We start from the raw sequence: 23,235 nt of genomic DNA on the forward strand, positions 1-23,235 counted from the left end.
TTTTCCTTGGCCATGGCAGGGGGGGTTGAAACTAGATGACATTAAAGGGTCCCTCCCAACCCAAGTCACTCTGTGATGAAGTGCTAGGATTAAACCCCCAGCCCTGAATGAGAGTGGGCATATAGATTATCAGGAAGGAGCACCGGAGAAAAGATGCACACTCCAAGGGGGTCTGCAGGCAAATCCGTTTATTGCAAAGTATTACAGCCTTTTATAGAGACAAGAGACAGCCCCCTGAACCCCATAGGTTAACAAGCCTGTTCACATGCCTAAGCTGCTACAGATTGGATAATAGTTATTGTCCATGCTCTGGCCACGTGCTCTGTCAGCCTCAGAGTTGTTGTAGTTACTCTCGTCAGTGTTTAACATTCTTGTCTGGGCGAGCATCCAACAGAATTCACTAACTCTAAATATTTTGGTATTAAAGTTACTTTACAGACTTTCTCAGGCCTACGAGAACCTCAGGCCTGTGCTGATTGTCCATACTCAGCAAAACATATCACCCTGCTCTGCAAGTCACGATTCCACAATAGATGATGCCCACAATGAGGCAAGAAAGACCCTCCTGGCTGATTTTCACCCAGGATATGGCCAGCCTTGGGTGAGAACTGATTAGGACATCACCACCAGGTGCCCCCACCTTCCACATTAACTTGGAGGTGGGGCAAGAAGCCACCTCTATAAGAACTGGCTCTGCCTGCAGTGCAGTTAGGTGACCTGCCCATGCAGTGCATGTGGTGTGTGGGGTTCTGGTTATTGAAAGGATTCCCCAACCCTTCATGGCAAGTGGAGCTCCCAGGGTGGTGGGGCAAGATGCTTGGACTGATCACCTAGGTCCTTCCATCTACCATGGCATGGTTCCAGAGTGAGCTTACTCCCTTCTGCACACCCTATGCTGTGGGTGAACGTATTCACTTATTCCTCCCTCCACTGCTCTGGCATGTTGGTCTATGATTTAAGAGCTAGTTGATATTATTTATTATACAAAGTTAATTAAAATTATATATTTGGTTGTACTGTTAAGTTAGGGCAAATAGATTTCATTCTGTGATGCATCCAGGTTATCTGAGAATGTGTTCTGACAGTTTATTTTAGCAAAGGAGTAACTGAGTTCCTGGGAATGGTTTCAGCTGTGCTCAGTCAAGTTACTGAGGCTGTGCATTGCATTAGCAGTGCTTGGGCAGTACACATCTTCCAAGGGAAATGATATTTCTTTTCAGCTTGGTTTTCCAAACCTAAGTTTATCTGGTGTTAGTTAAACACAATCCTGTGCTTAAACACCTCCACTCAGGCAAGCAGTTTTAAACCTGAGTTTTAAGCCTGAGGGTGATACTTCATGATCTGATACTTTAAGGTGTCAACATATTTAGTAGTGACCATCTTCCTTGTCTAAAGTTGCAAAAATCACTCAGCAATCAGCACAAATGGCATTGTAAGAAGAGGGAACTGGAAAAAGCTGTTTTCAGAATGGCAGTTCTGATGTGATGTATTGTTTTTCCTTATTGCTGATTTCAGATGCAGCGACAGCTTTTCAGGGGTGGATCAAGTTAATGCTTGATGAAGTAAAACCGCAGATTCTTTAACCTAAAAATTACCACACTCCTATGTTTGATATTGTGAATGGTAAAATATCCCTCAGAGAGAGATTATCTTCTTTAGTATAAACACCTCTGAAAGCTTTGACATTCAGTCAAGGAAAAAAGTGTTTTCAGTGTGAAAGTTCCAGATAAATAGGAGGGGGATTTACAGTGCAATGCTGTGAGAGCATGTTTATGTGCTGAAGACAGTGGAGCAACATTTGATAGTAATTTATTAAAGGGTAGAAGACGGGGTAGGGGTGCAGTTTGGAGAGGCTCTTTCACATGGTTCACTCAGAAGTGTACAACTCCCTGAACGCTATTTTTGTCTCTGGCTTAGGCCGATATTACCTTGTGGTGTTTCTGTCCTTGCCTGTGGGAACCAGAGTTAACAAGTTTGCCCACAGTCAGCCACAGAACTGAATTTTGGCCATGCAACCAAAATTGCATCCTGCATAAATCCCTTGATTCAAGAATCTAGGCAGTTTTTTTATGACATTCATTTGTGGTTAAGTTCACCCTTGTCTGTGTTACACATTGATGTTCTGGCATAGACAAGTCCTTTCTTCTTTGTAGCAGATCTCTGGTAAAAAAAACCACTGATGTCAATGGTGAAACAGTTTTAAATCAATGGGTAATCGGAAATGTAAATTTGTGAAAATTGATGAGTTACTAAACTGTTTGGAGCAAATTTAGGGCTCATCCTATTCTCATTCCAATCAATGAAAATGCTGGTATTAATTTTGTAGATTAATCTCAGAACAATTGGTAAATCTTCTGGCTTGTCTGTGTGAGGGAGTTAGTGCACAGCAGCCAAAGGTGTCAGGTCTGAACTTGGGGTCCTGTAGGCATGCCACACACGTTCCTCACAGAAACCCTTTAACACCAGTTACCTGCAAGACACATTCAAAGCAGATACAAGCATTCCTTGCACAAGATTATATATTCAGTGGTATCATGATGAAAATACAGCTGAGCTGCAAATCCATGCTTAAGGTTATGACCTTCCAACTTCGTTGTGTAGGTAAGTCCTGAGTAGCTTGCAGTCAGTGCACAGCATGGTTGCTTGCAGGGAAGATATGTTCGCTATAGAAAATTGTTTCCATTTTGTAAATTCAGAGACTTAACCATTGCACATTAAACTTGTGTAGGCAAGACCATAATTGCTTCTTAAATCATGGATCGTCTGTAATCAAAAATTGGCGTTGTACTTCTAGGAGATTGAATTAATTTGTGTTAACTAATGTACTCTAACTAGTCATATTCTAGAGGATTAAAAATGTCCTTCTCATAGTGCAGCTGCTAAATTCTTCAGTATACTTAATCATCTGTATCTTTTTTTTTTCCAAACAGGCAGGAGAAAAACATTATCACCCAACCTGCGCACGATGTGTCAGGTGCAATCAGATGTTTGCAGAAGGAGAAGAAATGTATCTTCAAGGTAAAAAACCAAACAAAAAAAAAAAAACAAACAAAAAAAGCCCACAAACAAACCAAACAAAAAACACCAGATACATTTGGCAGCATGGCCCTCTTCCCTATATCTGCTAGCATGGCTGAGCTGTTTTGCACAGATTTTCACTTCATAACCACCAAATAAAGTGAAGAATGGAATGTGTAGTCTAAGGAAAAACAAAAGCAAACCCTTGTTCCTTCTTACCTATTACCTTTCTCAGTAATAGCAAGTGTGAATCACAAAAAGGATGACTGGTACCAGTTATTTCCTGCAAATAGAAGCACATTTTCCATATACTAAATAATATAATAACATTTTCCAATTACTAAAAAAAAGGTGATTTTACTGCACCAATAAATGGTCCAGATGGAATTCAACAAGCATGTGGAACAGCAGGTTCCCTAAAGCTGCTGTTGCAGTCCTAAGACCAGTTCAGTACCCATTGGTATATGAGGAGAAAATCTGAAGCTACTTACCTGAATTCTTTTCAGTCAGACATAAGTTCCCTCAGAAGCTGGAAAACAGTATGCTATGGAGCTGAAGTCTTTACCACACAATATACTTATACCTTATGCAGCAATAAGAAATTCAGTGTTTCTTGTCAGGGGATTTCAGTGGTAATAAATACAGACTTGCACAGTAATTTATTACATGGAAAAAAGATTATCTAATATAAATATGAACTAGCATCTATATTTCACATGCAACAACTTTTAGCTGCCCTAAACTGATCAAAGAAATGAATCTACACAGTTAAATACAGGGTCAGACCCCAGAGAAAATGAATGCTTTTGTTGATGTCTTTGACTGGCAGTATCTTTTCAAAGGAAAACAGAAAAGAGAAACTCAGTAAGATGTGGGAACTGCAAGACTGTTGTGTTATCCTAAAATCACATGTTTCCCAGGTCTGTATTACAACTTTGCAATTGTCCACAGTTTTCTGGAAGCGTACTTTGAAATCATTCATTAAGCTGGAGAAGTCAAGACTTTATTTAAAACACAAGAGTGGTCTCAGTAAGATCTAGTTATAATTTAGTACGTTATTTGAAATGACAATATTATTGTCACTTTGGTTTGCAACAAGAACTAGCTCATTAAAGGACATAACGATCCTTGTGTGTGCTCATGGATTCTCCCTCAGGAGCCAGAAAATGCTGTGGTTCTTCCAATTGCAAAGTAGCTTAGCAGTACTAAAATCCCCTGGGAAATCAATGCTTTAAAAAAAGATACCAAACTACACATTTGTTTCTAGATTTCAAACCCTCTGAAACTGGGTTTCAAGTTCATCTTCTTTTTAAGTTCAGTTTGTTATAAGCGTGGCTGTTTGTTAGGTTTTTGTGCTGATTTTTTGTTCAAATAATTGCAAATTATGGTCACATCCAGTTAATTTGGGCTCATCTTACTCACTTTATTTCCTGATGCATGAAACTTTCATGCCAGCTTACTCTTGTATACTGTTTGTCTTCACACAAAGAGCAGCTTCCATTAGAAGTTGGTATTAACTTTGGGAAAGATCTGTGATTAGGTATTTGAACTGCCTGACCTGATGTGTTACGTCAATTTTCAGAGTCCAGGGTCTTACAACTTATTCTTCATCCTCTTTATGAACTACTGTAAAGTTTCTTTAGGTGTAGCATGTTCCTTAGCAGAAACTGAGTTGTAAGTGGTTATCCAGCAGATGACTTCTGGTTGAAAGGACTCTTTATTCATCTGTGTGAAAAAGTTTCACAGCCAGTTTTGCTTGACCGCGGAGGGGAGAAATACAAAAAAAGTTATGTAAATACTTCTTAAAACCATGAGGAAGATTTACATCAATTCACGCAGCAGTTGGGACAAATGCTCTCGGTGGGCAAGCTCAGACCTACTTGTAATTGGAAGATAAATTAGCATTGAATTTAAAGAGGCTAGGAAGAAGTTTCTTAATGGTTCACTTCCTCAAAATTTCAGTAACTTAGTAAACATAATTTATCCAGTTTGTACTTACAGATAGTCTGTTACTGGTTGAGTCTAGCTTCATCTGGATTATTTTTGTGAAATAAATTCTAATGATTTCCATCTGTCTTCTGGGAAGTAGACTTTCTGTTTCTACCGTGTTTCCAAAATCCACTGGTTAGAAAACTATCAAACTGCTGTGAAAACAAAGCATTTCCAATAACACTTCTTGGTGCTCTCCACCCAATATAAACATTAAATGTTTGTAACACAAAGGTTCTCAACTTCCCATTTAGTCAGGCAGAAGTTGCAGTTCACTCACATGTAACTGTGCAGAGCTTTAGTTTGTCCAAGCTCAGGCTGGCGTAAACATAAAGGTTCCTTCTGACTGCTAAAATTGACCAATAATTCTTCTGTTTTTTGTATTTACACGTATCCCACTTCCATTGAATGCTAAGTATTGAACATTGTGCTCAACTTTTTAAAAGTTTTTTTTTTTTTTTCCCTTTGTGACTAACGTAAAAGTATTAAGTTTCTTGCTTACACTTAATGTTTACATATATCTCTGTAGTTCATAATCCTCTTCAGTACTTGCATGCAGTGGAGAATTTGTTCATTCTCTCTGTAATTCCTGCTTTCTCTAGGATTGATATTCCCCTGAATTTATGCGGTTCCTTTGTACATGACTTAAAAGAGACAAACACAGCAAGTGGAAGAAGAGGACAGCGAATACTGAGACGGGATTTTGAGCTAGTGTTAAATGCCACAATGCTATTCCATCCCATCACAGTCTGTTACTTAGTGTGACTTGGGCCAGATTATTACAATATGTATAATAAGAGTACAGGGAATTCTAACTATGTAAAAGAAAAAAATAAATTTGTCATGAAAGTGGGACAGGTTGCTCAGGGATGCTGAGGGATCTCCACCCCTGGAGATATGCAGAATCCAACTGGGTACAGCCCTGAGCTGCTCACTGTGATGGGACCTGCTCAGAACAGGAGGTTGGGCTGGAGGAGCTCCAGAGATCCCATATCACATTTCTTAGGTCTCAGGTTTTATGTTGACTTCACATATTGTAGTACATGTAGCTCTCTGAAGTGCACTTAGTCTTTAAAATATATGTGATCACGCTTACTGATACTGAGAAGTTGTCAGTTTTAGCTTTGAACGTATCCATGAAATAGTGACTGCAATGGAATCAGTCAGCTCTCTGTCTTATAAAACCTTACAACAATGTTTAATAATGTTCTTATTTAAAACCTTTTAAGGTTCTTATAGAGGAACTATATTAAGCAGAACTTTAAATTTACTTTCCAGGTACATCCATTTGGCATCCAGTTTGTAGACAGGCTGCAAAGGCTGAAGAAAAAAACAAGGTAAAAGACTGTATTTTTACCCAGTGCTATTCCATTGCCATTTTATCCTCTACCCCTTTTTCCATAGTGAGTCCGGGGGGAAGGCTTTGGAATTTTTTTCGGTACTGTAAGTTTAAGTGACAGAAATCTAGTAGGTAAATGTAATGTAATAATGTAATATAAATATTCTGCTCTTACTTAATGATTAAAGCTACAGTTTCAGGACAATGCTGACCTAAGAGTTACAGGTATAAGCTGAATAAGGAAAAATGTGAAAATATGAATCAGAAAAAAAAAGTTGAGTTTTAACTTCTAATTATGCTGTGACCAGTGCATGACCTCTTTTTATGTGGCTCTGCACTTAAAACAAAAAAGAGATCTTTCATTTTATTTGTTTTTGCAAAAAAAAATCATCTTGGAATTTCTTTTTGTATTATTTATTTGTAAAATGTTGGCAAGCCAGTCCCAACTTCATTTAAACTTTGGCTTTAAATACCTCCTTAAGTTGGATGATTTGTGCATCTGTCTGCGTGCAAGGAGAAAAGGGGGAGTTCTGGCAACGTCAGTAATTACAAGGTTAGCAGATGAATAAGCTGGCCCTAGGAAATGAAGAATTAGTCTGTAGCTGGGGAAATTATCCTTCTGAAGTGGTGGGACTGAGCTACAACTATCTCATTTAATGTGGAGGCCAAGTACGGGGGTTTTCAGCTCTTATGTTCTCTGATGCTCCAAGTGGTACCCTTGGTATCTCTGTTTGAAAAAGCTTTGCTTTGATTCATCAAGGCTTGGATGGAAGGCACTTGGGACAAGTCAGAGCAGAAGGCAGCAGCTATAAAAAGCGTGTTTACAAATCTGGGGTGTTAGCAAGTGCAACTTTGAGTAAATTACAGTTTTGAAAAAAATTTGGTTTGGACTTTACCCTGAAGGATCTTGGCTGTATTTTTTGTACTCATGTATTTGGGAAGTGATTGCTCTGGTATTCTTTATGGTAAGCTCTGAATAGCAAATAAGTTCCATTTCAGTATAAAATGTATTGCTTAATATATGTATATTTTAAATCGTCAAAATACTTTAATAAATTCTTTAATAAGGATTAAGTAACTGAAGTTGCAAAGCTAAAAACCCATGTAATTTTTTGAAAATGTAGTAACTTCCCCTCCCCAAGAAAGAAGGCAGACAAGTTGTACCATTGGATTGGGTTCCTACTTCTATGCCTTTTCCTCACAAAAGCAAAGAAATTATACTTATAAGATGTTGTGTAAAGGCTGACTGATTTATAACACATCTCTCCTGAGGGCTGGGAGTTTGCCCATGCCCCGGCAGAGAGGAAGGCATCTGTATCTGAAAGTCAGTAGGAATTTTGCCTGACAAGGGAAAACTCCCAGAATGGAGCTCAAAAAATTTTCCTAAATCTAGTAAATTTTCTTAGGGTTCTTTGTCTTTTTGTTTGTTTGTATTTATACTCATTCCAAAAATAAACCAAAAGAAAGGATTTCATTTCAAAGAGGGTAGCAATGGACTTTTCAACATAACTTGTGAAGTTGGGAATGGCATATACTGGTTGAGAAATTTTCTGTTCAACCTTTGTGATTTGTTATTTTAAAAGTTATCTTTCTGTATATTTATAGACATCTGTGCATAACATGTAATTAAAGTAGGTGATAAATGCAGAAGGAGTAAGTGGCAGCACACTCCAAAACTTTGGAGATGGAAGGGAAGGGAAAAAGAAATTGTGAAAGATAGTGACAAAAAAAAAAAAAGAAAACATGATAGGAAAGTGAGATTGTAAGCAGAAGGGGTGAAGCTGGAAAAGACAGGAGAAATCACAGTAGCAAAAGAAAGAATGAGGATTATCAAAAGCCATAAAGGAAAAAGAGGTAAGTGGAGGAAGAATAAAGATGTGTAGTATAGAGAAAAGAACTAACAGAGGCAGTGCAGTCAAGTGAAATGTCAGGTTTTGTTGCAAAAGCTGGGAAATTATGTGCAGCAGGCATGGACTGGGGATGCTAAAAGTGGTAGTGGATTGTGCAGAGAATAAAGAGCATGTCTGAGATGTGGAATGAGCAGGTTTTAATCACCAGGAAGAGAAAGGGGAAATTTTGTGGGAGTATCTGAATAGTGTAAGGAAGCACGGATGCAAGCTGAAGAAGTACGTGACAAAGAAGCTCTGAAGCTTTATCTAGGGAATCCTGAGTTTAATCCAAAACTGTCATTTGACTTTAACAAGGTTTAAAACATTGGAATAGTGCAGGTTTGATTTTTTTTTTCTTCTTCTCTACTTCATTGGGCCTTCTGTAAAGACATCATGAAGGAGAAGTATGTTTTGCACATGACATCAGTACATTGATGACACTTCCAAGTAATTCACACAAGTTTTGGAAAACTGCAGTGTGCTTTAACTATCCAGAAAAGCAGTGCAATTATACAGTTTGTGTGAAATGATTATCTCAACAGCAGCCACAAGTATTTCTCAGATAATACTCTATTTCTCTCCTCGTCCCCTTGGGCCTCCTGAGTGTGTACAGAGTCTCAGCATGAGAGACCTGAAAATGAGAGGGGAAAAAATTCCAAAATCCCAGTCAGACATGCCAAAACAATTAAACTCAATCTTTTTTATATGGATAAGTATCTCCACGTAGTGTTGTTGAGAAGCCACAGGACTATTTGGGCTAAAGAAGCTCTGTGGAAGGATAGTTGTGATTTTTTAGCTTGTCAAGTAAATACTGGAATAGTAAGCAGGATGCTACCTTGACCTGACAGCTTAAAAATGTTAAAATCCTTTAGAAAGTTTGAACAGTTGTAACCTCCAGGTAAGAAGTGTCAGCCTTTGGTGAGATAGTAAATGATGGTCATTCACATGGAGCACGTGGAAAAAACACGTACTTTTTGCAATCAGTGACAGGTTTTTCCATAGATGGGAAAGAATATTTACCCAGAATTATAGTATCTGGGTAAAAACATTGATTTCATAGTAAGATGTGTTTAATGTTCAGTTATGAATGTCAGGTCTGTTCATTCATGGTTAATATAAATGTGTCTCACAACCCTTGTTTATTTAAAAGTAACATATTTTTCATCATAAAGGAATCTAACAAAAAGAAAGCAATAAAAATCTGTCACTCTGGATGCCAGAATGATTGAAGACAGAGCAAAAGCAGTCAAATATTACAATTAATCTGGTAGCCTTACAGTCAGGGAGGGGAAGCTAACCACTTGGGAGTCTGATTCAGGATGCTCTGCAGGATGTCGTGCTGTTTGCTGGGAGTGAATGGCCTGGTAGCGTGGCACATTCCAGAAGCAGTGTATATGGATTTGATAGCATAACCTTAGAACAAAAATGCTGCCACTGCTCCATCCTGTAACTTGAACAGTCTCTGATAGTGCCCAAAGGCTGTCCTGGCAGCCCAGAAGTGCTCCAGGCCATTTTGTTCTGAAGGGAAGGGGAAAGAAAGTCATATGTAAAATAAGTTTCACATTTTCAAAATGTTCATGTGATTGACTGAAAGTATTCTTTTATCGTTAATTCCTTGATACGCTGGTATGTTTTGAGGTTGCTGTAATATGCCATTTTTGAGTGATAAAGATTACATTAAATGACTTGCACACTTTTTTTGAAGTAACAGTCACATTTTCTCTTCTTCTCTATCTCTCTTCTGTTTCACTTCTGCCGCAGGAGACGAGGACCTCCTCTGAGAGCATTATTTCTGTACCTGCTTCAAGTACGTCAGGTTCCCCGAGCCGTGTGATCTATGTGAGTATTTCATGGTGAGGTTGCTTCTGTGGGGTGTGGATAACTCTCTGCTTCCTCGTGCAGTTCAGCAGACTGTGTGGAAAGTTAGTGACTCCAAATCACGGCAATTGGTGATTCCTCTAAAATGGAATTTGCTTTCTCACGTTTGAAAAGTTAAAATGCTACATTTGCCATAACAGAATTCTGGCAGTTCCTCTTATTTTTTTTTTTTTTTTTTTTGTGGTGTATTTATAGCACTTATATTGTGAACTAGACATGGCTTGTACCAAAGCATGCAAAATACCACAGTGCTTTCTAAAAAGAAAAGTTTAAGTAAACAGTACAGCCCGCAGGTAGATTACAAGCTTAGATTTGAACATTTGTCTAAATTGAGCTCTTGAGCCTGCATCTGATTGCTTATGAAAACACTCGTGTGTGTGATTGCAGGACTTGGGCCATGACAAATGCCAGCCCCTAACCTCAGAGAACCTTTGATGTGCTTATGGTTCAAGAAGTGCTCACTCTGGGAAACTCAGAGAGGGAATTTAAAATAACAAGGATGATAAAAGCTTGAGTATTTTTTTTCAATACCAGGTGTACTTTGCTTATTGTAATTGCTGTAGCTAGTGTTCATGGCCAAATTCTCAAGGCTACCACCAACAGGTAAAAAATATCCATGTGTGGCATGAGCCATACAAAATCTGTTGGGAGACCTGCAGTATTATGAGGGCTATTCTTTGTCCTGTCCAAGTATCTCTCAGGAAGACAGATTGTTCTCATTGGGTAGGACCATATGCCGAGGAAATTTCTGGAGATGCAATTGACTGCCAGAGAGGTTATTATACAAAGATTAAGGGCTTTTATCTACAACATTGAGGCAAGTAAAAGTGTGCTTTTGAGCCAAACTTGTCCGTTTTTTTCAAGTAAAAATTATTTTGAAAGCCATATACCCTTTATCTGAGTAAGACTAACTAGAAGTGGAGAAACTGCCCCTTATCTAAATGCTCATCAGTGTTTCTGAGCTCTCCTTCCAGGAGAGCTCCATGCTGGTGGATACCAGTGGTATATTGCCAGTAAAAAAAGTCATTGCCTCTGAAGACAATTCATTGTCATGTGAACACTTTCTTGGCCAGATGGTGTCTTTCTCTCCAGCCATGCACCACTTCATTGTTTTTATAAGTACAAGCATTATTCTAAGATTTGTCTGTTTTTAGTGACACATCTAACTGTTAGATGTACTGTTTTCCTTGGTGTTTGTGATTACAACTTTAAATGTGCTTCACAGGCTGTTAGAAGACAAGGACAGACCTCCATTCTTTTTTTCCCTCTTTTTTTCAAAGGCTATCATTAAGTCAGCACACAACTCTAATGTTTCTTACTGTATTGTACTTTAGAGGCAGCTGGGACTGTGAAAGAATAAAGTTGTCTAACAAATATGAATCAGTTAGGAAAAAAAGATTCCCTGGAGGTGTGCAAGTTCATGGTGTATCTGTCTCATCTATTACTGCTTAATTGTCAAAGCTGTGAGATTGATTAAATCCTATTTTGGCTTTCACAAACAGGAAAGTAAAAAATTAAAAACATGTTTCTGGACTTCTATATTATCAGAATGATTCTTTGGCTATCTTACATCTGGTTTCTATTACAGGGGTGTTATGACATTCAGACATGCTCAAGATTTGTCTTGCTTGCTTTTGTGATTGGTTTTACCCAACCTAGATTAATGCTGCCACTGAAAGGAAGTTCCCACCCACATGTAGCTCTGGCCACCTCTTCCTATCTTCTTTTTGGTGCTAGTAGTATTGGGTGCACAGGGGTGGTATAATCAGTCAGATTGGAGACCAGATTCAGCTGAAAAATAACCCAAGAAAAACCTCCAGCCAACCAAAGAGGCAATAAAAGACCCAGCTGTCTACATGCATTGTAACGCTAGCATAGGAGGCAGAGCAGAGTGGGAGGGCACACACAGAATAGTGTCCATGGGTTCAGATCATTACAACCAATAGTAAGACTGTACCTTAACAACTGGTGAGCTCTCTGAAGTATCATGTTGGACAAAAGAGAGTTTAGAGAAAACTATTAAAGCTTAGGAACCATTACTTCATGGTGATTATACTTTCAAAGGCATCAAGTCAGAGCAATGCAATCATTCTGAACAAGGCACCATCTCATGGGAGATGTGTTTCTGGGTCATGGTTAAGTGGTCAGCTAGGGAGATGTGAAGAAAAGTGTTCTGATTAGATCTGAATGTGGTACACACCAATGGCTTACTGAAGCCACACACCACTTTCTCTACATCTGTTTGTATCAGACTTTGGTGTCTTTGTGCACTGAGAAGGCATAGGCCAATGCCCTTTGAAGTTAATGGGCATCTTTTCATAACCTTTAGTGATGACTTCACTATATCCCAGCTGAAATTGACCCTACTGCTGCCATCACCTCAGTCCTTAAATACCACTTAGAAATTAAAGGGTGAAATCAATGTCCTTTTTTATACAGAGGTGAATTTTATGAAGAAAGAATTAGGTGCTCCAGACTAATACATCCAACTAAAAGATTTAGGTTAGGTTACATAGCTGTGTTGTATGTTCTCATACTAGGGATAGAATTTACATTCATCATATTTGCAATAACACAATTGTAAAATTACATATTCCAAATGAAATAGATACTCTAAACTTAGAGCATGGTTTTAACAGAATCCAAAATACCAGATTATTGAAGAAATGGCTTAAAGCCTCTTAGCTATAATTTGAGCCTTCCCTGGCATATTTGAATTCCACTCACATATTTGAAAGTAGGTGAAATAAATAAAATAAAACCACTGTAGGCTGAATGTTTGTAGAACTGAGTGTGTAGAGAGAAGCTGTATCTCTGAAGTAATTCTTCATTTAAATTTGTGTACATTTTGATATTTAAACTGAAAGGAATTACATAACTAAGTTCTACTCCTGACAGTTCTGAAGTCAAATGGGAGGATCTCAAGTTGCACATCATGTGGAGAGATAGGGGCTAAAATTACTGTAATTCACATTTAAATATTCTGAACTTCTTTGCGTTCACTTGTATAATCTCTCCAACCCTAGGTAACTCAGAAATACAGCCTCCTTGGCCTTCCTTGTTGGTGTAGTGCTGCCCAAATTCTCCCTGGAGCATATCTGATGGACATACTACTTACCTTTGCATGACCTCTCTGCATTAGAGCTTGCCACTGGCTTCTAAGCAGGGAGGGATTTATTTTCATTGGGGGCTACTTTGTTGCTCTTTAGGTTCTTAAATAGCTGCAAAGACAGTGAGATCTGTAGATCAGTAAAGAATCACATATTTGATTAAAAGACATTTTTTCATTAGTTTTGAGGCTGAGAATATGTGACGATGATGGCAACTTTGTTCCACTTTCTTAGTTAAGAAGAATCTTACTCCTTTCCATGTTGCTTACAATTCCACAAATTCATACATTGCTTTAGAAAAAGGAATAACCAAAAGTTGTCACACTAAATTTTTCCTGTATGATTAACCTAGTAGAAGACTTCTGTGGAAAATCCTTAGCTCATACTAAGAAAAAATATAATCACTGTACACATAAATCATGGATACTTACATATTTTTGCAAGTGGAAAACATTATTACACTTTTGTAGCTGATCATACTGAGATTTTCAGAGAATTGTAAGATTCACTCATTTTGTTGCCAACATTCTGCAAGGCCTGAACTGGGAATGAGGCACTTAAACTGCCCATTTCTCCACTCTCAATGTGGCCAACTTGTTGTATCTACAAGACAGTATGTGCTGAATACAGGTTTGATGCAAATGTGGCACTTTGATAATTACACTTTTGGAATAAGCGTAGTAAGAGGAGAATGGGGAGCGACACAGCCCTTTTATCCCAGTGCCTGTGTGAGTCTCATGAAAGGATTTGAACTTTACTTAAGTGGCATCTGTGATCTTCCAGCTGATCCACTGTGGTGAAAATCCATCATCTGCTGGTTTTTGACCCATAATTAAGGGCTTCTTAGACACAGTCAGGAAAGGAGGTGAAGCTGTGGGACACAGCTGAATGGGAAAAATTAAAGACCTGACAGATGTTTTTCAGTATCTGGAGAGTATATGTTGGAAAAACGTATTTGATTGTTCAGTACTTCTTGTGATAGGGGAACCCTTGCACACTGAAACCACTCTAAAATGATGGGTGTTTTGCTTGAAAAAGACTACAATACCTGTCCCCCATGTCTTGCTGTGCAGCTACAGTAAGTAGGACATAACCAAGGGGCCTGGAAAGATGCCATGCTATTCCTATTATCCAAACAGGAGTGACAAAGAAACGTAGAAAGCACCACTATATACATAAAAAGAAAACAACAGCAGTATTTAGCATTGTGTAGTAAATAGAAGAGATTTAAGTGTGCACAAACATAAAAAGTGGTTTTATGATGATGATGACTTTTCTGCCTACACTTACCTGTCCTTTTCTGATTGCATCTTGATCATATTCTTTCTTATTCTCACTGCTTTCTTTCCTCCTTTTCTTAGGCAAAGCTTGGAGATGAAATTCTTGACTACAGGGATTTGGCTGCTCTTCCTAAAAATAAAGCCATCTATAACATTGACCGCCCAGATATGATCTCCTATTCTCCATATATCAGTTACTCTTCAGATGACAGGCATAGTTACGGGGAGGTACTGAAACATGGGTATTTTTTTTACTATGAATTTGAGATTTTATGTGTGTCCTTAAACATGTTGCTGACCACTGCTTAAACATGTGCATATTTTTTTTTTAAAAAAAAACAACTAACTTTTATAGCTTCAGTTGAGTCATGTCATCCATTCATTCACAAGACCTTCCAAAAAATAAGTGAGATGTTCATTTCACTTTTTAGTTTGTGTAAGTTAAATAATTGCTTTGTGTGATCATTTTTTTAAACAGATGACATGTAATTAAAATATATTTATGTATGAGGGGAATTCTACATGCATGCAGTAGGAAACAGGAGCCATTTCTAATTATAACACAAAAATCAGAAGCGAAGCCAAAAGTCTTTCATGATTTATTTTTTTTTTTAAAGTGTACCATGTTATTTGGTAACACAACAATGGTGTCACTTTCCTATGTACAAATTTTTCTCAACTGTCCCTTACTAAAGTTCATCCTCGTGTCACGCATGCATTTCAGCCTCTTCATATGCAGAGCTAATATTACACAGATTGTGCTAATGACATCTAATTTAACATAATCTTTCTAATACTAATTCTGTTTTTATGTAAAGCAAACTTGTATATAACTCCTGTCATGCAAGTTAGCTTTTCTTCCCTAACCTTATTTACCTTTCATTTGAATTTATGATTTCTTTTTTAATTTTAGACATGTTTTTACAAATCAAACCTCTTAGATATATGAGTTGTAGAGCATATAGATCTTGCTAATATAATGGAAGTCCCCTTTGTTCTCTATAGTTATAAGGGAATGGGTAGAAAGAAATGCTGTAAATAATAGCCATACCATTTATAATAGCCCTAGTCCTGCTATCACTTACACCTTTTACACTTAAGTCTCAGTACTACTCTCAGGTGAAGTGCAGCACATACATTAGATTTTGCAGACTCTCTTCCCAACCCTCTCTGTAAAATGCCAAACCACAGTAGCTCCATTATAATGCATCCTAAAAGAATTAAGCTTGTATCTGGTAAAGGCCATAAATGGCATTCAAGTTTTTGATTTCACAAACTGAAAGCTGTTGCCTAGCCATGAACTCATGCAATATAAACTCTTCTGTTCTATGTCAAAATTTGCAGGTGCTGATAATGTTTCTAGTGCTCCTCAGCTGCCCATTTACATCTAGACAGAAAAGAAAATTGTCAAATTACATCATATTTCATTAAAAATTGAATGGTACGGGTAATTTGCTTCCCTTAAAAAGCCATCTCTGAACAACAACATTCTAGTCCAGATTTTGGAGGTGCTTCAATGCAGATTTTACTAGGGATTGTGTGTAGTTTCAGGCAGTTGCTTTAAATGGGAGTTTCCCTACTAGCAGCACTCTGTGGCACAGGACTGGCCTCACCAGAGCCAAGGATTTTGTAGTAGAGAAACCAACTAAAGCTTCATATGTAATTATTTGTATCTTACTCCTTATTTGCTTATTCAAAAACAAAGAAAAAGAAAAATTGCCCTAACTTAACTGACAAGTGTTTTTCCTAACTGTATCATGTGGTATACATGGATATTGGTATTTTAAGAGTAATTCTTCTCGCAAGTAACATCATGCATGAATTTGTATCACTAATTTGTTGTGTGTTGCTGTTTGCAGTCACCTCAGTTGCTCTCTCCAACACCTACTGAGGTAATCCCCAATGCCTTAGCTCTCCTCTTCTGACCCATTTTGTGATGCATAAACCTGGTCATATTGATAACCAGCAGCGTCTGAAGTGTGGGATTTGCCTCTAGCCTCTGTAGTGCATGGGGTCTTATAATTTATGTTTTTCACAGTGTTACTTGTGTTGAATATGTGCTCTGCTTCTGGATTGTCATCTGTATACATCTGTCACCACTGTCATCCATGTTTCTGCTTTCCAAAATAAAGGTTGTATGGTGGTCACTTCTTCAAGCTCTACTAAATAAATTATATTGGGAAACATGATTTATGTTTCTTTTAAAGCTGCCAGTGTGAGCTGACTTGAAGTAATGCTCGACATAGCTTTTTCTTCTTTTTTCTTTTTTTTTTTCTTTTTTTATTTACAAGTAGTTAAACTACTTACACTCTCTGCACACGTACAGTTAAATCATGTACCTGTACTTCTAGGTCTGGGTATTTTGATATGCCTTAGTGATCAAGGCCAATCATTGCTTCAAGAAACATCAACTTGGAAGTGATGATAGCACTTAACATAGTTTCCCAGATTGTAACTCAATTTCATACCATAGGACTAGCTGATTTCTCCGTTATCCTAATTGTATGTATAGCAAACTTTTAGTAGGAATGGAGAATTGCAAATTTCCATTAACAATGGTAAATCACAAACTGTCACTCTAAGCACTGGTTAAACAGAGAAGTTAACCAATAGGGATGTAAAGTAATTGATATAAATTGATTTTAATTTATATTAAAAATTAAAATGTGCTTTATTTAATATTGGATTTTGTGAACTTGATTCACTGTTTCTTCCAGAGACACAAGGTACACCAAAGGTAAGGTCTGAAACAATATGAAATTTTGGTGTTTTGGAAGGTTATAATAATTTCCTTTAAACTAACTAGCAGTTTTCAAACTGTCAATACTATTAAATGCCCAAAGTGACACTAGTGTGGAGGTTGGTGCTGCCATGCTGTGTTAGGTGAATACTCCCATGTTATCCAGCTTTTCCTTGCTTGCTGTCTTTCTCTAAAGAGTCTCTGATCAGGTGCTCAGGCATCATTGTCTGCAAACTTGTCACCAATTTTGTTGCAGAGCTGTATCATATTTCTGTCAAAATTCTACTATATTATACAATTGGACACATTATGGACCAGTAGCTAACACTCATAAGATATTTGAATATAGTCACAAGACTTTCTAGAGATATTGCTATACTGCTTGTAAATCTCTTTGCAAAGGTTAGAGTGGGTATGAAATAGCGTAGCTACTTTGAGGGAGAAACATCTCAAGCTGTGCGTAGAGGGGTTGGTGGCAGAATGCCTACAAACACTGGGAAGGCATTGGTTTTTCTCACTTTTTTGTATAATTCCTTTTGAAATGGGTATTAAAGCGGGAATGCTACTTACTACTATACAAAACTGATTTTCCATTTTTGAAAATGCAGTCAGTGGGTCTGAGCTGAGGTGGAAGGGAGAAAGTGCACCTGAAACAGAGGAGAAAATATGATGATGGGCGAACATCTCTGGAGTCAAGGATAAACCCAGAGACGTTGAACAGAATCACAGAATGTCTGGGCTGGAAGTGACCTTCAAAGGTCACCTAGTCCAACCCCCCCACCATAAGCAGGGGCATCTCCAACTAGATCAAGCTACTCAGAGCCTCATCCAGCCTGAACAGGAAGCTGCATTCATCTAAAGATGAATGAATGGATATAATTAAGTTGTCCTGATAGGAATCTGGGGAATGATGAGGCTGGTGTAGGACGTCCCATGTGTTTAAATGGTCAGTGATCCAGTGGGAGTCACACAGATGCCTAAAGATGTCCCGGTATTCGTGACCAGTGACTAACACCTGCTATGGTACAGTGTATATTCATTCACTCCTACTGGAATAGGAGAGGGGAAGCTTTTTTGGGAGTATGACTTCCGATAAGAGAGCCTCTGGGATACACTGATTTGTTCTAGTTTGAAGTTAACTCAAGCCAATTCTCCCTTTTCCTAAAAGAAAAATTGAATTTGCTTTCATAGCTAGTTTACAAAATGTAGTTTCCACATCTAATTCACTCAGTAATTCTTTTACTGTTGAGAAGACACTACATGCAAATTGCAATTGTAATCTAACTAGTTATAGAGAGTGAGGGGTTTGGAATGGGTGTGCGTGGCTTTCAGTGGTTGAAGCCAAGGGCTTATTGGGAAGGGGGTTGTATGACTTGCTTCGTGCAGTGCTGCAGTATTAATGGTAACGCCATATAGGGGAGTTTATGTCACTTGGCCAGTAATGAGCGTGTCGTCACAGGGCATGCTGGGCAATTTATACAACAGACACAGTTGTTTCTGCAATGTAGTGAAGCCAAGAAATGCTGATTTCTGTGTTGCCTGTAACCATGATGCATCCATTCCTATGGGTACAGAGTGACCGTGGGACTATCACTCTAACCTGATCTCATCTTCCACCCATCTGTGTATGTTCAGGGAACTATACTGTCCTGAAACACCATTTCTAGCGTGTTATTCTATTCACGTTCTGCTGTCATTTTAAATCCATGTATGTGCTGACTTTCCTGGGAACATGATACTTGGCGGAGCTCTTTTGGTCACACTGCAGTGGAGGTGCTTACAGCTGAAAGCCACCTCATTTCATTGGGATTGCATGGAGTGGTACAACAGCATCAGATCCCATTGACACGGCACAGAAACGTGCCAAATGGCATATTCTGCCTGTTTCAGAAGTTCTTTCCCCTAATGACATACATTTCCTCTCTTCCTCTCAGGGTGACCAAGATGACAGATCTTTCAAGCAGTACAGGACATCAAGTCCTAGCTCTGCTGGCTCACTGGGTTACGGTCGCTACACTCCCACCTCCCATTCTCCTCAGCATTACAGCAGACCAGGTAATTGAAAAGCAGACCCTAGATTTTTTTCTCTAGATTTTTCCACTATGTCTAATGTTGTAACTAGGGTAGACTCTGGTAGACAGGAGTTTAAGGTGGAGTAACAGTTCATTGCAATGATTTATTTACTGTGAACAGAGTCCCATGAGAAGAAAGGAAACAAGTGCTTCAGAAATGAGCATCTGAGAACATGAAAACAGATATCTAGAAAGATTTATTTTATGTATCTGTAAACAGAAGATATGACAGGTTAAAGGACTTAATCCTTCTCCCATCCTGCCTGAAGCTACTCATTGAACCCACAGCTCTTTCAAGGTGCAGCAAGGTAGCAGTGAATGCACACAAAGCCAAGAAGATGATTGTGTGACTTTGTATCTCTTCTTGTACCACAGGGTTATGGACCATGTCTCCTCTCCACAGTGCAAGAGCTGGAGGAGTGACTAGTCCTTCTAGTGGCTGGATTTTGAAGGCCAAGTTGCTTTGGTTGAGAAGCTTTCAGCCATTTTTACTGGGGCTTTGGGCTGTAGTAGTATCTGTGTTGGTGCTGTTGTCACACAGAGAGGGATCACCTCCTTTTGATCTTTGCATGAGGGTCCCTTACAAAGGCCCATTGGTATTTGAGCACTGTAGAGTTTAATCTTTGGAAATAACAAATAAAGTGCTCAAAATTCCTTCTCATTTTTCTCCACTCCATCATTTGGGTGGAGAACACAGAGCATTTCTATTATTTTCTTGGTGTATTTTAATTTGATTGGGGGAACAGCGTATTTATAAATTAGTTTTGAAAATTGGGAAATCTTAATCGTTCCAGTGGAAATGAAATTTTTATGGGTAACTGAAGTAGTTTTTAGAGAAATTGAATATTTGTACTTCATGAAGTCTTTGACAAAGTGGAAAGGAGATTGACTATGAAAGATTTGTTAAAGAGAGGAAAGATTAGTCTCCGCTGAAGGTCTGGCAGCTGTGTCATGCTTAAGCTTAGCTGCACACTTAAAGCAAAGAGGAAGGACAAAAGAAATTCCAAATTAATTGTAATACTGTACAGCTTCATTGAAAATGTAGAAGATAGTCATCATAATTGCCTCTTTAATAATTGCCAGTAATACTCCGAAATATGTTTTCAGGACATTATTACAAAAAAAAGCAATCAAAAGACTACTCTGGAGAATGTTTTTCAAAGTACCTAATCACGTATCGAACTTTCAGAGCTCAAATAACTTCAGGATGTTTCTTCAAATGCTTAAATTAGCCATGCACTTGAGTGCCCTGGTGTGTTGTGAATTAAATCCTACCAGTGTGCACTGACAGCAGTGAGAACTGGACCCACTCATAGCACAGTTCTCAGCAGAGACAAAGCTCTCTCCATTTCATTTCATTAGATCCATTATGAGCATATATCATTCCCTTCTGCAGCTTTTGAATATGCAGATTTTCCCCTGAGTGCAGCTATGCTTTTTGTGGTGCCTTTTCTGGAATATTTTCTGATGCATTACATTGTCAGCAATTTATATGATGCTCTTTCTGTCTGTGGAAAGACCATGTCCATTGGCCAACCGCATGGTAGGGCCACTGTCATGTTCTCGGCAATAACTGGAGTAAGATGAAGTCTTAAACTCTGTTTTCTAAGCATCAGAAGGAAAATGTTCCTGAAAAAGAGGATGGCATGGTAATTTGTGGCTTTCAGTAAGTGAACTAAATAGTTTATTTTCACTTACTCTCTGTTGCCCCCAGCTGGTACTCTGAGTCTTGGTACCAGTAGCTGCATCTCCCTGCCCCAACACCCAAGCCCTACATCTACATTCAGACATCATTACATCCCTTTCTTCAAAGGTAAGGTCCAGGAATGCAAAACTGTGCTGTGATACTGTAAACTTCTTCAGATGTGTTTCACTTTTATGTCTGTGCAAGCATGGCTTCCACTTGGATAAAATTTGTCTTAATTTTGTGCAAGTGCTTTCTTTGATGTACCATTTAATTTTAAAGAACTGAGTAGGTATAGGTTGGTTTTGTGTTTTTTTTGGTTTGTTTTTTTTTTTTTTTCCAGTGAGTGTTAAGTGTCTTTCAAAGGGGTGGAGAGAAGGAATTAGTTTTTATAATGAAAATGAGGGAGGGAGGAATTCAAAAGTCTGCTCTAAAATACAGTGTTTACCTTTACCCTATTTTGATGATGCTGAAAAATATAACAAGCTTATACATCGGATCCAACATTGAATGATCAGTTATCTAATCTTCTAACCTACATTTAGATATTCTTCATATTATCTGTAGCATTACCAAAAATTATGCCAGGTAAGCTGGTGAAACCAATAAACCTACACTGATTAGCAAATAATCTGTGCCATATGTTATAAAACAGAGTAACTGAGTCTATTCTTCTTGCGATTAATTTTTTTTTTCCAGTGGATATTAACTTTTTATGACCTCCATGTTGTAGATATACAAGGAATGCCAAGAACCTTTGAGGCAAAGGCTGTTTTATTTTAGCTAGTTCATTAAATGTCACAAAGAGAAGACATTCAGCTACCACATGTCTTCGCCTGAGTCTGTCCTCTCTAGTAATAATATGTACAGAGGGGAGACATGAATGGCAAACATTTTCAATGCCTATTCTTGACTGTTACGTAATGTTTAATAAAGCAAAGCTGTTGTTCTTGCTGTTGTAACCATTACAGAAAAGGACGTGACCCTTTGCAGGAACCAGAATTGCAGACTGAAGCGAATACCAGGCACTCATTACCTTTGGAAGAATAACTAGTGCATCTTCATTGGGCCCTAATGCAGCCAGAAACAGTTCTGCCGAAAGTGAGCTGAATTTCCCTGGCATAAACAGGAGCAGAATCAGGCTCAAGTCTTCCTAATACAATCCCAGAGAGAAAATTTTGGAGGAAAAAGCTGATGTGATTAAGCTGTCGCTGTTTTAAACTCTACCTGCAGAGCTCCTTCCCACAACCACAAGCAATCACCCACACACATTTCTTAGAAGGCTGGAGCACACCCTGGTATTCGCTGAGGCACTGCTTGAACAGTTTTTTTGATCTGTCCTCTAAATTTGGATTATATTATCCAACTTGATGTACTGAATAAGAAGAACAACCTTTTTTGTGTGCTGCGGTGCATGATTTGCTGTATGGAAAGTTTTTATTCCAAAGCCCACCTGCAGTTGCTTAGCAGCATTGCTGTTAAATCAAGTTTGTTCCATGCTACCTGCTGTTGCTCAGAACAGCAGCTATTACTTATTGCTACTGTTTCGAGGAAGAAATCCTCAAGTGGCAGACCCTTGTGCCCAAACAATTATTAGTAGTGTGATCAAAATTATAATATTTTGCAATTCTGTAACACTGTTTATCAAGAAGCTAAAATATTTTGCAAGCAGCAGCTTAGTGTACCTCGGAGCTCTCCTGAGGCAGGCGAGCTTGTTTAGGATTTTCCTGTATAGTTAACCATGAGCCTTGCAGAACTTATATAGATGATCCACTTTTTTACACTGAATTTACATCTCAGTTTGGAAGGCATCAGAAGATTTGCCCCCATCCTCTTGAAGGTCTCGGAATCCTTTTCTCTGAGTTGCAGACTTATTTTTTTCCCTTATCTGGAGAAGCCTTTTGAGAGTGTGAATCTGCTTTTTTTTTTTTCTCTTCAAAGTGTTTAGTGTGGGAAGAGTAGGATTGTACCAATAGTTGCTTTGTATCCAGACCAAAGTTAATGTTGCCACTTCAGTTTCAAAAAAAGTGAAATCATGCTCATTTAAAAAAATATTACTAAAACAAAAAATAATATACTTCTTAAAAGTAATCTTTGTAAAACTGGCACTGCACTATTGTAAAAAATCTTTCATTAAGCTTCCAGGAGATAGAAATGTTACTACCCTAAGGAAATTAGAACAGGCAGAATCTTCCATCTGACTTCACTGTTGTCATTCTCAGGAAGAATCTAATGT

General features: G+C 38.3%; 1 protein-coding gene across 1 annotated transcript in view; it reads left to right on the plus strand.

The window, feature by feature from the left end:
• The first annotated feature begins 2,984 nt into the window (after nt 1–2,984).
• ABLIM2 (actin binding LIM protein family, member 2) overlaps nt 2,985–23,235 on the plus strand; it is a 56,452-nt gene continuing 36,201 nt past the window's right edge. The window contains exons 1-6 of the mRNA XM_008940909.1: nt 2,985–3,018; nt 6,286–6,344; nt 9,997–10,074; nt 14,585–14,731; nt 16,363–16,395; nt 19,178–19,298. Of these exons, the coding sequence (XP_008939157.1) occupies nt 2,985–3,018; nt 6,286–6,344; nt 9,997–10,074; nt 14,585–14,731; nt 16,363–16,395; nt 19,178–19,298 (472 nt within the window). The remainder of the gene's footprint in view (nt 3,019–6,285; nt 6,345–9,996; nt 10,075–14,584; nt 14,732–16,362; nt 16,396–19,177; nt 19,299–23,235) is intronic.

The sequence above is a fragment of the Merops nubicus genome, unplaced genomic scaffold (genome assembly GCF_000691845.1).
Source record: "Merops nubicus isolate BGI_N331 unplaced genomic scaffold, ASM69184v1 scaffold15445, whole genome shotgun sequence".
Lineage (NCBI taxonomy): Eukaryota > Metazoa > Chordata > Aves > Coraciiformes > Meropidae > Merops > Merops nubicus.